This window comes from Rattus norvegicus, chromosome 5 (genome assembly GCF_036323735.1).
Source record: "Rattus norvegicus strain BN/NHsdMcwi chromosome 5, GRCr8, whole genome shotgun sequence".
NCBI lineage: Eukaryota > Metazoa > Chordata > Mammalia > Rodentia > Muridae > Rattus > Rattus norvegicus.
The window spans coordinates 60,635,129-60,650,667 of record NC_086023.1 but is presented as its reverse complement, the minus strand read 5'-3'; the positions used below and the strand labels follow the sequence as shown (position 1 = coordinate 60,650,667).

Sequence of the window (15,539 nt, the reverse complement as noted above, 5' to 3'; positions counted from 1 at the left end):
ACAGCACAGACTTGGTTTTGAACCCAAAACCCGTGCCTTATCCTTCTGTCTCCTAAATACTAGGACTAGGACTATAGGCATGTGCTACCATGCCTGGCTGTCCCAAGTGATACAATTCTATCCCTGTTATTAGATCATCTTTATGTTTAAGGATACTATATATAACCCAGTTGGACCTAAATCACAACAGGGTAAGACCTGATCTTATTAGGTGCTTGACAGATAGATGGTTCAGAGCCCTGGCTGCTGCGTTCAGTTCCCGGCACCCACATTGCACATTTGAGGGGATTTGACACACACCAAAGCACATTAAAACAAAACCATTCCTAGGCAGTTCCATTCACAGCCTAAAGTGAAAACCAGTGACATACTGAAGGCTTGGGGAACCCTTTTATATGCCAAGTTTGAGTGTTTTGTCTGCATGCCTGAAATGGGTTTTTGATCCTCTTGGGTCACAATGGTATTTGCTTACTCAAAATGTTCTCCCCATGAAGGAAACTTCAGTCTACTTTCAAATTAGACATGTTTTTAAATTCCTGACTAGAAGAGATGTGACAAACCCAGGTAAAGACTGTTGATTGACATGAAGTCTCATCCAGGTTGATTGCAGTTCCCTTTTCTGACTTGAGCCCAACAAAAAGTACATCATAAAAGTCCATAATGCTTTGATGAACTGAGGAAAAAAAGGCCTGCAGTGACACACTGGGAACACTTTGTAATCAGTATATTAGACAGTCATACATTTCAGTAACTGCTTAAATTCTGATAACCAGATTTAAGCATGTAAGCATGTGACTTCAAAACATACAACAAATCTATTCATAATTTGCTATACTACCAACATTAAATTGCAGTTACGTTGGAGCCTAAGTTGAATAGAAAGCCTGTAACAGACCCAAGGAACGCCTTTCCTGGACTATACATGCAAATCACCTCTCAACATACAGATCTCACTTTAATTTGTAAGTTACTTGGGCTTTGGAAGTCACTACACCCAAGCAAGGGCCTTTGGGAAGGGGAAAAAGGTGATGTTTTCAGTTTATATATATATATTTATATTTAAAATGGCACAGCAGAAGGGAATGCAATCTAGAAGAGCAAGCCCTTAAGCAGTAGCTTATGATAAACTTTAGGAATGTATCATTTCTATCACTAATATCACAGGCGAAATGTATTATGCCACCTTCTAGTAATGGCTGAGGCAATACAATGCAAAGGCATCACAATTAGTTCACTTCGTACAACTAGACAGACCAACATGTAACTAATTGTTTTCTTTTGATTACCAGTTAAATACAGAATTTTAATTCCATAGCTTAACAACGAAGGGTCATACAACACATACCTACCATGTCAGTCTAATGTACACGCTATTATCAGTTACACAAGATATGGCCTAACAGATGCTAGGGCATTTTTTAAACTAGTTTTTTACAAGTATTCATTTTCATCTTGAACATTAAAGTCATCATACATACAGGGCAAAGTCAGAGCTTTTATATTTGTGTTTATTCTTCATTTAACTTTTAAAACACTACTATAGTTGAATATTAAAACAAAAACAACAGCCAAGTAGTGAGCATATTATGATTACAGTCCTTCCCACATTCACTACTGCATACACAAGGTCAAAGAGTGACTGGCCCATTAAGAGGTCTGACACTGAACGCCACCTCTGGGGTGATGCTCATCATCCTCATACGCTTCTCCATTATAATGACGCCGTCTTTCCTGATTTGGATCAAAGTCCACCAGTTCTACCTGATCCATTTCATCAGTCTCTTCTACTTCCTTCCTTTCAGGAAGGAGTTTTTCCAGCAAAGAGAGTTTATCAGGAGAGAGAAAGCCATTTTCAGGAAAGTTTACCTGTTTGAAAAAAAAAATTCCATTCTATCATTAGGAGTTTAAAACACATAATTACTCATTTTTTTAGATGTACCTTGCAAAACTCACTATGCAAAGATGACATTTTTTTTTCCATTCTGATACAGGGTTTCTCTGTGTAGCCCTGACTACTGGAACTTGCTCTGTAGACCAGGTTGCCCTCACACTCGACACCCAAGTACCTCTGCCTCCCAAGCACTGGGATTAAAGGTGTGGGCCACCACTGCCTAACCAGATGATTTATTCTTTACCCTCCCAATTCTACCTTTCAAGTGCTAGATTATAGGTACACACCATATCCACTAGGTGCTAACAAAAGTTATCTGTCAACCACTTGTAATTTTAACTGGATAAAGGGAGATTTTAAATGCACTTGCTAACCATTCTCAAATGTTTGAGTATTACAGCTTACCTTAAACTCAATGATTAGACGTCCCTTTTCATATGGCCGACGGTATATTGGCATACCTTCATTTAGCACACATTTTATATCCCCATGCTTGACAATCTGACCTAAAGACATTGAAACCAAATTCTTTCTTAGGTATGGCCTCATTTGTATAAGGCAAAGAAAAAAACAAAAAACAGAAAATTTTGAGTTTTATGGTTGAACAGCCCTGTTGCCTTCATTTATGGCTTTTCTAAGAGGTAACCAATATTCACTATATAACTTCACCTCAGCCCTAAGGATATATAACCAAGGAAGAAAAGCAGGACACTTTTCTCAATACCTATTATTACTTCTTAGTTATCAGAAGACAAAAAAGCAAAGCAGAGAAACAGATTCATCTAGTTACCATACCTGGATGAGAGGTGATGACTATGGTTCGGTTGTCAAGAGTAGATATTGGCTTTTGGAAGCCACACAATGCTTCAACCAGCTGTATGTCCATACACATGAAAAGGTCTTCTCCTCGCCTACAGCAATACAAATAAGGACAGTTATCTTTCAAATGATTATGTACATAGCACAACAAACAAACTTTTCTTTCCCTACTCTGAAAACCAAATTACTGAATGCTGAGATTAAATGAATTATTTTGGAAACAGCCAGCAAGGCTTCAAAATTCTTAGGACACAGCTGGGCACAGTGGTGTAGGTCTTTAACTGCCAGCACTTGGGAGGTAGTAACCAAAAGCAGGGAAGATCACTGGTCTTAAAACAAGTTTTCTTTTCACACATTCTAAACAATGTATTCTTAATTGTTGCCTAACCTTAAATCTGGTTTCTTCTTAAAACACACAAACAAAATACACATTGGGGTTAAGGGAAGCCAAACATATTTGAAATATAGGAATTAGTGTAAATCAAAATCAACAAGCTGGATCTTCAACTATTTAGACCAATTATTTAATACATTCCCTCATATTTATACTTTTCCAATACAGAATAAATACCTGTGAAATATCCTCACCTAAACAAGTACCTTCCACACTATCTCCACCCCCCCACCTACCTTCATGTCCAGTTTGGAAATTTTTGTGTTTTAAGACACAAATTATATATACTTAACAGTCCCAAATTTTAGTTTCTTATTAATATAGTTTGGATATTTACACATAAACTCCTTATGAACCAAGAATGGGGAATTGGTGAACAGCATTTCCTTTTTTGAATTGACCATTCAAGATTGAAGGGGAGCAGGGTTTTCTACGTAGCTTTCTCCAGTTGCTTGCTATCCACTTATGCTCACAGAAAAAATCTAGTCAACAATTTACTTGTAAGATAAAAAGGGTTGATTCTACTTCCAGCCATTTACAATTAAAACAGAGCTAATGAGCTTTTATAGAACACACTGCAGTCTGTTACATATACCTGTGTTCTGAGAGTGAAGAAAAGCTCATTCAACCAAATTAGTCTCAGCTTGGGAGAGTGATTAGTCTTTACCTTGTAAAAACAGCATGGTCCTTCTGATCTAACACAATGATAATATCTCCTGGCTCCAGTCCTGGTTCTTGGTCTCCTTCACCGTGGAATGTTATCTTCTGACCATCTTTCATGCCTAAACACAGATCAATTTTGTACTTTTACTGATATCAGAGACCAGATACTAAGGTCAGGATCATAAAATCTACTGAAATACAGATGTGGTCTGCGGATGTAGAGGTCAGTGGTATAGCATTATGTCAAGGCATTGGGTTCAATCCTCAGTAACATTCCTTCAAAATGTCCTGACCTCTGCATGTATGTCTTCTAGCACGTATATGTCTTTGTGGATGACAGGGAAAAAAAGGACTATTTAATCCAGTCTAGTTTGGCGCTGAAGCAGGCTGTAACACAGTAGACGAGACAACTTTCTACAGAGTCAGCTTCTAATCGCATAAATATTACCTACTTAGCTACACAGCCAACTTTCCTATAGACTTATTTCATTTAAACAGCTGAAGATTAAAAATACTCATGTTAGAAGCAAATTGACAACTGGCAAAACACTATAACCAGTTAACTATTCTGATTATGTAACAATCTGTAATCACTACCATTCAGCTACAGTTATCAATTGACTTTTTTCTGTTGTACTAGCATAGCAGTTCTAGTAAGAAAATTAACTTCAAAATCCAGACTTCTTCCCCATGAAGCTTCCTCCACTCTCAGTTCTCATCACCTCTATTATGTTAATCTGTTTAAAAAAATAAAATAAAAACTCAAAATCTTGTGCCATAGGTAGATTAATTACCCAGTATTTGGTTTCTACTAGCTTGACCGATTTAAAAAAAGTCAGCTAGGTAATGGTGAAGACCTTTAGCCTTTAATCCTAGCACTCAAAAGGCAGGACCTCTAAGTTCAAGGCCAGTCAGTCTCACCCGCCCCAAATGTTTACTATTGGATGCTGCCTTAGCCCACATAGAAAACACTTGAGTATTTTCCAATACTGCAAATTTTAAAAAGGTTATGCTATGTACTAAGATTCTTACTGGCTTCATTAATGGTAACTTACACCTTTTAGTTTAATGAAGATTTATTTAACTCTGTGTGTGTGTGTGTGTGGGGTGTGTGTGTTAACCACCTGTTCAGAGGTCCTTCTGTTTCACTGAACAAGCCCCAGTGATGCCGTCTCCATCTCCTAGACCTCCAGGGGAGAAGTACATAGACTAGTAGTATATGGCCAAAGTTAGCATTTCCCCCCCTCTTCCATGGTGGGAATTTCAAGTCATTGAAATACAATAAGTGTTATCCACTGAGCCCAGGACCCAAGTTTGGAGGGCAGGCTTATGATCACAGTAGTGGGAGGCAGAAGCAGCTTGGGCTACACATTTAAACCCTGAGCCACCCCCAACCCTTCTTCCTTTGGGTTTTTCAAGACAGGGTTTCTCTGTTTAGCTCTAGCTGTCTTGGAACAGACCAGGCTGACTTTAAACTCAGAGATCTGCCTGCCTCTGCCTCCACTGCCACCAGACTTACTTACTATGCTCTTAATTCCAATATGAGTGAACTACACTACTATCCATCCATCTGTAATCCCAACACTTAGGAAGTAGAAGCAGGAGTCCCACCCTGTCTCAAACAAGAAACATGTTTTCTGGTCAAAAAGGTCAGGGTTTGAAGTTAGCCTGGGCAATACAGAAGAAAAAAATCCTCGATCTGGAGAGATGGCTCAGTGGTTAAGAGCACTGACTGCTCTTCCAGAGGTCCTGAGTTCAAATCCCAGCAACCACATGGTGGCTCACAACCATCTGTAAAGAGAACTGAGGCCCTCTTCTGGTGTGTCTGAAGACAGCTACAGTGCACTCATATATATTAAATAAATAAATCTTTAAAAAAATCCTCATCTCAGTAAGAGAAATACAACTTAAGGAGAGTTTTAAAAATAATTATGACGTGTTCATTAGGCCACACCCTCACTGGAAGAATTACTGAAAGTTGGTGTTACTGGCAGGAAGCCCTTTTCTTAAATCCTATAGCCACTGTTAAATTGTACATGTTCCAGTAAATAATCCCCACTCATGCAAGCAATCCTAATTAAACATTACATCACAAAAACCTCTACCACGAAATGATAAATTTGCAAAGAATTTAAAAGGAAGTGGTACAAAAGGTAATGAAGGTTAAAAAAGAAAAAAAAAACAAAACAAAACAAAAAAAACACCAAAAAACCAAAATACACATTATGAATCAAACAGTCAGAATAAAACACATGATTCAGACTAGAGTGGATCAGTACTCACCTTTATCAATATGAACTTCTAAAATTTTCTTCTCTCGAACTATCTTTCTTCCATTGCAGCTTTTACATCTGTCTTTAGGACTGATGCGTTCTCCATGACCCTGGCACTCCATGCACACTGACTGAATTTGCTGAACCATTCCTGGTCCAATCTGATGAATCCTGATCTGCATGCCAGTCCCCCGGCAGTTGGGACAGCACTCTACTGCTCCTTTCTTACCACCTCGGCCTAGACAGTTTTAAAAGAAACTTATACATTAACTTAGCAGTAACCAAGAATCTAATGCCGCAGTATTTAAGGCCTTATGGACTGATATCCTAAAATGTACAATTCAGATAAATTAATATTCTTCTTTGGAAGTTTGAGAGAAAAAGCAAACAAAGGCAAGCTATGAATCTCAGCAATTGTCAAGAGGAGGGTGAGAGGTCTTCCTCTTGAATTAGTTTAAACAAGACACATGGGTCAGCAAAAGCAGTTGCATGTGTTGGAGAGTGGGGTGAAGGGAAGGTGTGTCTTTAGATAAAGGATGTCAGAGCACCACTCTTAGGATTTTTGGCACAGATGGGGGAGGGGAGGTGGATGATGATGATGATGATGATGATGATATAGGAAGGGAAGGGCAAGTTGTAAAGAAATGCCTCACTGATTTAAAGGATTAAGATTGGCTGCTTTTCCAGAGGGCCTGGGGTTGTTCCTCAGCACCCACATAGTGGCTCACAAACATCCTCTTTAACTCCAGTTCCAGAGGGATCTGAACTTCTGGCTTCCACAGGTACTGCATGCAGCAGTACATAGATAAACACACAGGAAAGCAAAACAAGGGACAGGTGTTATGGAGTGTCAAGCCTTTTTAGTCAGCTTCAAGAAGTGGGCGGTCTTAACAGTGAATTTCACTTTCAGAACACTTTAAGGGAGTAGTGAGATGAGCAGTAACTCCAAGACAGCCTGTACCACAATCTTACATTATGTGTTCCCACAGCACAATTTTTTTGAGACAAGGTTTTGCCGATCTCATAAGAGATCTAAAACATGCCTGGAATCAGGACCATCCTTTTTTTTTCTTTAAAAAAAAAAAAGGGTAGACAAAATGCTGTAGTATACACTGTACATTTAACACTAGGAGGCACTCAGGAACTAGAGACAGAAGCCTGGATGACCAACCAACCAACAATAACAAATGAAAAACAAAACTTAAGTATTAATTTCAAAAAGATGCTAATTTAGTGCCACTGAGACAGATCAGAGTTTGAAAAATACTTGCCACCAAGTCTAACCAACCCCAGTTTGATTTTTAATGCATGCATGGTTGAAGAAAAACTAGTTACTGCAAGTTTTCTGACATCCCACACAAACACAACATACATATAAAATGTACAAAGTGTTGTTTAAAAAAAGTGTTAGGATCTACACAGGATTAGGCCCATCAACATCTTGTCATAAAGGAAGGAGCAGATGACCAGGCCTCATCCCTGAAGAGACATTTTCTTCTACATGTAGCTAACTGATTGTGGTGCCTGTCCTTTGGGGAACAGTCCTTCCCCATTCCTGTAAACAACTCTAATAGGACTCACTGGGCCATCAAACCACAGGCACACAGAGGAATGTAAGGAAGAGGAGTTGGAGAAGAGAGCAATGATGAAAATTATATACAGGCATGAAAATGTCACAACAAAGTCATTGTGTTTCTCTTGGTAGAAGATTCAGCTGCTTTTAGTGTTGCATTTCAGTTTTAGAAGTTAGGTAGGTATGGGGTAATCCCTGTGGCTCAGAAATTTGAGGAAGAAAAGATAAAGCCAGCTTAAATCTACAAAAACTGGGGTTGGGGATTTAGCTCAGTGGTAGAGTGCTTGCCCTAGGAAGCGCAAGGCCCTGGGTTCGGTCCCCAGCTGGGGGGGGGGGGGGGAACAAACCTACAAAAACCTATTCTCAAAAACCATCAACAACCCCACTAACAACAACTCAGCACACTTAAGAACCCTTACCTTCACATTTGTCACAAATCACATTTTTTTGCAGAGCCAGTTTCCTTGTTGCACCATTATATAAGTCTTCTAAGGTCACTGAGAGCTGATGCACGACATTTTTACCTAGAATAAAAACATTGCTCATTAAATACCCATCTGTAACGTTTCATTGTTGAAGGCACTATAAAAATGGCAAAAGATAATGGAAGACCAGCCTCATGCTACATATCTTTTTGAACTATACTCACAACATTCCTCCAATCACTTGATTCTCAAGCTTACCTAATCATAGATGAGAAAACTGAGCAGTTCATCAACACAAGAGACCCTCTTAGAAATCCAGCAATTAAAATACTACCCTTAAAAGTCAATGTTCAGGCACATTTCACAATGCAAAGCATGTATCCCTTTGAAAGTTTTACTTGTTAGGCATTATTAAGCAACATGGCCAGTTACTTAATCCAAACATTCTTTAGCACAGTAAATTCTTTCTAATCAAGATTGGCCAGAGAAGCCAATAGAGACACTACTGAAATAGCAATTTCTATTTCTGTTTCAATAGTTTTTACTGCTAGGCTAACATTGGTGTCTCAAATTACCCAGGCCTTTTGTTATAATATTGTCCAACAGAACTTTCTGTAATGATGGACACATTTTATTTGTATAATACTGTAATCACTAATCATAATTACTAGATACAATTTTAAGTGTGGTGGCTACTATAGCTGGACAGAATTTCCCCCCCCTCTAAATTAACTCAACTTGAAGACCCCTATCTGGCTAGTGACAAAAGATTGCCACATATAATTAGCTACAACAGGAAGTAGGTTGGTTGAGATCACATAAGGACAACCTGGTTACAAAAATGAAATCACCCACCAACGGTTAATAAGTTCCTAGCTAGTGATCCTTCCACTAGGACTTTATCCACCGCTATCAACATTGCCTAACTACTAAATAAAGTTCCAATCCTTTCTGAATATCATACGTAAAAAAATATTTACTCTTTAAATGAGGTTATTAAAAGTCTCACTACATTGTGCTTCTAGCTTCACTTTGTATTTTTATTATCATAAAGAGAACATGTAAGCATGTAGGTTCTCAAATTGAAAGTTAGAGCTTTCTCAACTTTATACTGAATACAAGAAAGGAAAAATAAAGCTTCTGGAAAATGACCAAGTACATTTTCCAAAGCAGCAACAAGTTAACAAAACCCCTCAAACTGATCTAAGCCAAAAAGGTTTAGTCATAACTTTTCTGTAGCTCATACCATCTTATGGTTAGCAGTTGATTGGGATTATAGGTTTTTATTTTTTGTGCATACATGTTTAACCAAGAGGCCAAAAGAGGTTGTCTGGTCCCCTGGAGCTAGCTAGAGTTTCAGGCAGTAGTGAGCCAGCTATCTAATGTGGGTGCTAGGAAACAAAATCTGGATCTTCTGCAAGGAATGGCAAATGTTCTTAACCACTGAGCAATTTCTCAGGCCCATAGGTAAATTCTTATAAAAACACAGTAAACAGATTTTCAAGTCTTCTTAAACCTTTAAAAGGGCAAAGTGAAATTTAATGGGCTGCCGATTTGTTCTAACTGTGCCTACCCATTAGTTTGTATTAACTATATTGAGAACAAAGTGCCATTTTAACCTCCAATACTGTCTTCCCATAAAATACGTCTTTTGATCCAACAGTCAATGCATCTAAGCTGAGCTAATGAAGCTGAAGAGTAAACAGGCAGCAGGCTATCTGGAGGCAACGAGCTGTATCCAGTCTTTGCTTGAAAAGGTTTCGTTTTCTCCAACATATATTTTTTTTTTTTTTGGTTCTTTTTTTCGGAGCTGGGGACCGAACCCAGGGCCTTGCGCTTCCTAGGCAAGCGCTCTACCACTGAGCTAAATCCCCAACCCCTTCTCCAACATATTTTTAACAGAAAAAGGCCACTGCACTTACCACTGAGTTCTAAGAGCAGGTGATATTATCTAAGATACAAAAGGGCTTAGAAACCCTAAGTTTTTTTTTTTTTTAAAGATTTATTTATTTTGTATATGAGTACACTGTAGCTGTCTTCAGACACACCAGAAAGGGACATCAGATCCCATTACGGATGGTTGTGAGCCACCATGTGGTTGCTGGGATTTGAACTCAGGACCTCTGGAAGAGCAGTCGGTGCTCTTAACCACTGAGCCATCTCTCCAGCCCAGAAACCCTAAGTTGTTACTACAATTTGTTACCCTACTGTTTGAAAATATATGGAGTTGGTTATACCTGCTTTTTTGGCTTAGCTACTTTTTGGTTACATAAAATCTCAATTATAGGGGCTAGAGGGAAGGCTCAGTGGTTAACAGGACTGGCTGCTCTTCTAGAGGACCAGGGTTCAATTCTCAGCATCCACATGGCAGCTCACAACTGTCTATAACTCCAAGATCTGACACCCTCATCCAGACATACATGCAGGCAAAAACATCAGTGCACATAAAATAAAAATTATAAAAAACCAAACAAACCAAACAACCACAGCAACTCAATTATAAATGACACCAGAAGTCAGAGACAGTTCATGGACAGAATGTAACATCACGCTAAAGAGTAAAAAAACATTTAAATAAATTCTCAAGTCTTTCTTTCATCAGCAGTTACTTTGTTCTGCTGCAGGTAAGCTAGATTTTTTTCTTACCTCTCCTTTCTCTTTGCATCCTTCCTCCTCCTCCAAAGAACATATCAAAGATATCCATGGGCGAGCCAAAACCTCCACCTGCTCCGCCCTCCTTAATCGCCTGCTCGCCCCCTTTATCATATAGTTCCCTTTTCTTGGAATCAGCAAGAACTTCATAAGCTTGAGAAATCTGTTTAAACTGTTTCAGAAAAGGATATCCCATTAGAAACAACTGTTAGAAAGCACAGCTACCGTACAGACTTAATTCACATGGCAACACTGCTGAGCTGCTTACCTTTTCTCCTTCATTTGGATTTTTATCAGGGTGGTACTTCAAGGCCAATTTTCTATATGCCTTTTTCAATTCTTCCTGGGTGGCATTGGGTTTGACCCCCAGAACATCATAGTAAGTAGTTTCTTTCACCATTTTTTACAGCCTGAAATCAGAAAATGATAATTTTAAACTTGCTTTTACCTTTTGTACAAAACAAAACAAAACAAAAAAAAAACATCTGCTTCTGCCTCCTGAGAGATGACTGGCTCTTAACTTATAGTTTTTAACTACCAGAACTAAAGCAATCTGGTTTTTTGCCTTTATCTCATATTAATACAGCCTTCCCTAAACGTCTTAAAAGGTAAAAATTCCTGCTATGATTCAGCTGTAAATTCTAACAGACTAAATTTAAATTTCAGGGAAGGCGAAGGAAAGTCTGTCTAGCAGCTGGTTCCTGCTCTACTGCACTAACACATGAATTATTGGGTTTCTTCCGGTTTCCTTTCCCCCAGAGGTTTTGCTAGTAACCCAAAGCAGCACTGATAGGTTCCATCCACTGGTTAGTACATTACCACTGCCTTTGTACATCTGATAAAGGCCATACCCTCGCCGGAAAGGGACACTGGACACCCGGGGGTGGAGGAGTGGCTTATGAGACCAGCTCGAGAGAGCAGGTGCCCAGGCCCCTTCGCCATCCTGCTCCTGCTCGCTCGCAACTTACCCACTCTCGCCCCTCAGGCCTGCGGAGCTGACTCGCCCTCTGGGTTTCCCCGGCACCTGGCGCCGACCGTTAAGGTTTCCTTCCTTTCTCCCTCCCACCCTGATCGAAAAGGCGGAGGGGGAAGGCCGGACTCAACAAAGAAAGGGAGGAGAGCCAGGAGAAGCGCAAGCCGCAGCCTCCGCCCCGCTCCTCCCGCAGCCCCTCACCCCTGCCTCGGTCCGCGCGTGCGCAGCGCTGCCCACCCAGCCCGGGCGGCGGTGCGCACCGAAGAGTCTGAGGCGGGAGGCGAATTGGCTTCGGCCTTGGGCCGCCTCGTGGCGTGCGGGCGGGCAGGGCGCCGGGCATTCCCGGCAGCCTTCCGAAGACCGAGCCCGGCTCAGGGAACCCACAGTCCCCGCCCACGCGGGACCAACCGCCTCCGGCTGCGGCTTCCCCGGCTGTCTGGTGCCCAGGCCGCACGCCGCGACCGAGGGAGACCCAAGGACCTAGACTCACCGGTGAGCGGGCCGGCGCCGGAGAGCGGAAAGAGGAGCGTAGCACAGCGCAGCTCGGCCAGACGCTGCTCCTCTACCACCCACCGAGCGTTCTGGAAAGTTCCGCCCGGCCCGCCGCAGCCGACCTCTTTTGTAGCGGAGCCCGGGCGCGTCACTTGCCGGAAGTCCCGCCCCTCGCTTCTGCCACCGCCCCTCGGTTACCTGGGCAACGGCGCGGGGGCGGAGAGTGGCTGCGCCCAAGGGCCTTGTGGGGGTGGACTCAGGCCCGGGTTCCCGATCCTTGTAGAATCTTCTAGAGGCTTTTTCTTTATGCGAGGTACCAGAGGGCGGAAGTCTTGAGGTGGAGAGGTCATGTCCCAGAGCCGTAAGCCGGGGACGAGTGCTTCAGGCGCTGTGCAGAAGGGATCCTAACCTCACCGGAGTCTAATTTTCTGCAGCTCCTTAGCTCTGAGCCTTGCGGGCAAGAAATGCTGAGCAAGGCGGGCCTAGTCCCTAGACTAGCCTTGCAGGCTTTGGATCCGGTGGTTTCACCCAAGCGCACTCCTGTCACAGCTTTTTGGATGAGCCCAGGCTTCAGATCCTTCTGGCTCTGACTTGGGCGGACAGAACCTGGGACTGCACCAAACAGGAAACATTTAGAATGCTTCACGCACCTTTTTAGTCAGTCTGCCACCCAGTTTGGCTGCAGAGTAGCAGCAAAACACGAAATTAATTGCTTTAGTTTATTGTTTCAATTTTTTGACCGTTTTTATTTCCAGTTAGTGAATCAAAATCTATAGTTGGCAAAGTTGAATCTTAAGCTTTCAAGGGACAGTGAATGTTTTTCTTATTCAGTAACACAATAGACACATCAAAGAAGTGGAGGTGCAAGCTTAAAGAGTTCACATAGTTTAAAAAGATTTAATTCCAATCGTGTGTATCTGTGTGTATAGGTGCCCAAGGAAGCCAGAGACATAGAATCTATGAATTTGACTATTCCAGATAACTTAGTCACATTTTATTATTTAGTTTTCTTGTTTGACTTCTAAGGTTTTTTTAGTTACTGTTTGTATATGAGTGTTCTGTTTACATGTGTGTCTATGCACCCCATGCATACCTAGTTCCTGTGGTAACTGGAGGTACAGATAATTTTAAGTCACCACGTGGATGCTAGGAAGTGAACCTGGGGCCTCTGCAAGAGCAACCAGTGCTTTAAACGGATTAGTTATCTCTCTACACCCCTTAGCCTTGTTTTTGAGCCCAGACTGGCCTGGTACTCTCTTTGTAGCCAAAGCTGGCTTCAAACTCTGAACTCTTCAGCCTCTGAGCAGTTGTGAAGAGGAAGACCATGGGGCCTCCTGCTTAGACTTTTGTGGAATAAGATGTGTTAAATGTTTGTTATATTGTGTGTGTTTTAACTGTGGACCATTATTGTAGTTCTCTCCTTTACACAGGTAACTCGGGTCTTCTGTGCTTCACCAGCTGAGCAGTGCTTTAAGGAGGTCACAGGGATGTAGCCAGAGCTAAGGGAGCTGTAAAGGCTGCCTTCAAACCTGCCCAAAGACATCTTTAGCTCTTAGTCTTTTTTTTTTTTTTTTTTTTATTCTTTTATGAGGATACCGTTGCTGTCTTCGTACACACCAGAGGAGGGCATCAGATCCCATTACAGATGGTTATGAGCCACAACATGGAATTGAACTCAGGACCTTTGGAAGAGCAGTCAGTGCTCTTATCCACTGAGCCATCTCTCCAGCCCAGCTCTTAGTCTTAAAAAGCTAATGGTTTTAGAATTTCAATGTTGTACTGCTCTGCCCCACCACCATTACTGCTTTCACTAAACTCAGTCACTAACACTACGCCATAGATGGTTGATTATGTGCTCTGGTTTTGGCTGAGAGACATCTGATCTTTCTCATCTCATGTTGCCTTCTCAGATATCACATCTAGCAATAGGTTATGTCTTTAAAGCAGGGGTTCTCCACCTTCCTAATGCTGCAACCCTTTATTCTAGCTCATGTTGTGGAGACCCCCCAACCATAAAATTATTTTCATTGCTATTTCATAACTGTATGCTACTACTGCTATGAGTTGTAATATAAATGTGTGCTAAAGGTTTGCCAAAGGGATGAAGACCCACAGGTTGAGAACTGCTGCTTTAAGCCAGCGCTTTGGAGTAAATTACCTAATATGCCAGGTGTACTCTAGGCCTTGTCAATACAAAACTTTTGTAAGCCATGGCCCCTACCCTCAAGGAACTTAACTTGTAATGAGAGAAGAAAAAAAAAAAACAGAATTAAAAACAAAAAAAAACAAACAAAAAAAACCCCAAAACCAACCAACCAAACAAACAAACAAACCAACAAACAAACAAACAAAAAAAAAAATCGGGCTAGGCTGATAAAGTCCGCCTTTACTCTGAAGGCAGAGGCAGGCAGATCTCTGATACAGAGGCCAGCCCAGTCTACATAGCAAGTTCCAGGACAGACAGAGCTACAGAGTAAGACACTATCTCAAAACAAACAAACAGCCCAAAAAATGTCCAGCAACTTCATATGTGTTTTTTTTGGGGGGGGGGCACGGAAATGAGATCTCACCTGAAATTTCAGAACTAGGAAGCAGAACCAAGAGGCTGGTGAACTCAAGGTCACTCGAATTAGGTGTAACACCATCTTTGGGAGTGAGAACCTAACTCACAGAATGAGTGCTTCTTAGCCTGTTCAAGCCCCAGGTGCAACTCTTAGGACTGCAAAGAAGAAAAAAAACAGGGGCTGGGGATTTAGCTCAGTGGTAGAGCGCTTACCTAGGAAGCGCAAGGCCCTGGGTTCGGTCCCCAGCTCCCAAAAAAAAAAAAAAAAAAAAAAGAAGAAAGAAAACCGTCTTGCACGAGTTGTTTACAACATCGTTTTGTTGGGGTAAATAAATCAGCCTTGTTATTTTTGATGTGGTTTCCTGTTCCCTATTCAATGTTTCAGCAGTTTCCAGTATTTTATGGTTAAGTGTTGAAGATCTCCAAATACAGTTTTAGGTTCTCATACAAACTTTATTTTTCTTTCGTGCTTTTTCAACCTCCTATAGGCCTCACAGAGTTGAGACCGCGAACCCTCTGTGTAGTCCAAGCCAGCCTCAAAAACATGATCCTCCTTTGTAGATTAGAGTTGATTGAAGTGATTCGAAAATAAAAGGGGGGAAAGCAGGGGAGGTGGGTGGATTTCAGCTCCCCCGAAGCAGGGAGCCATTGACCCTTCAAGCTTCACAGGCATACGCTACCACACCCAATTTCTAGACCTCTATGCAGCACAGGTTGTTTTCAAACTTGCAATCCTCCTGACTCAGCCTGAAAAGAGCTGGGATTGCAGGCCTCTACCACCACACTTGCAGCAAATATTTCTTTAGGACAAACACCTAACC

General features: G+C 41.4%; 1 protein-coding gene and 1 non-coding gene across 2 annotated transcripts; both read right to left on the bottom strand.

Moving 5' to 3' along the window:
• Positions 1-1,352: 1,352 nt before the first annotated feature.
• Positions 1,353-12,264, bottom strand: Dnaja1 (DnaJ heat shock protein family (Hsp40) member A1). The gene is made up of 9 exons (NM_022934.1): positions 12,154-12,264; positions 10,959-11,100; positions 10,685-10,862; positions 8,033-8,137; positions 6,051-6,278; positions 3,772-3,886; positions 2,687-2,802; positions 2,297-2,397; positions 1,353-1,866 (listed from the first exon to the last, which is right to left on the bottom strand). The coding sequence occupies exons 2-9, from the start codon at positions 11,088-11,090 to the stop codon at positions 1,648-1,650; spliced, it is 1,194 nt and encodes a 397-aa protein (NP_075223.1). The 5' UTR covers positions 11,091-11,100; positions 12,154-12,264; the 3' UTR covers positions 1,353-1,647.
• Positions 11,795-11,872, bottom strand: Mir207 (microRNA 207). The gene has a single exon (NR_032107.1). It is a non-coding gene; the product is annotated as a microRNA 207 (primary transcript).
• Positions 12,265-15,539: the final 3,275 nt, after the last annotated feature.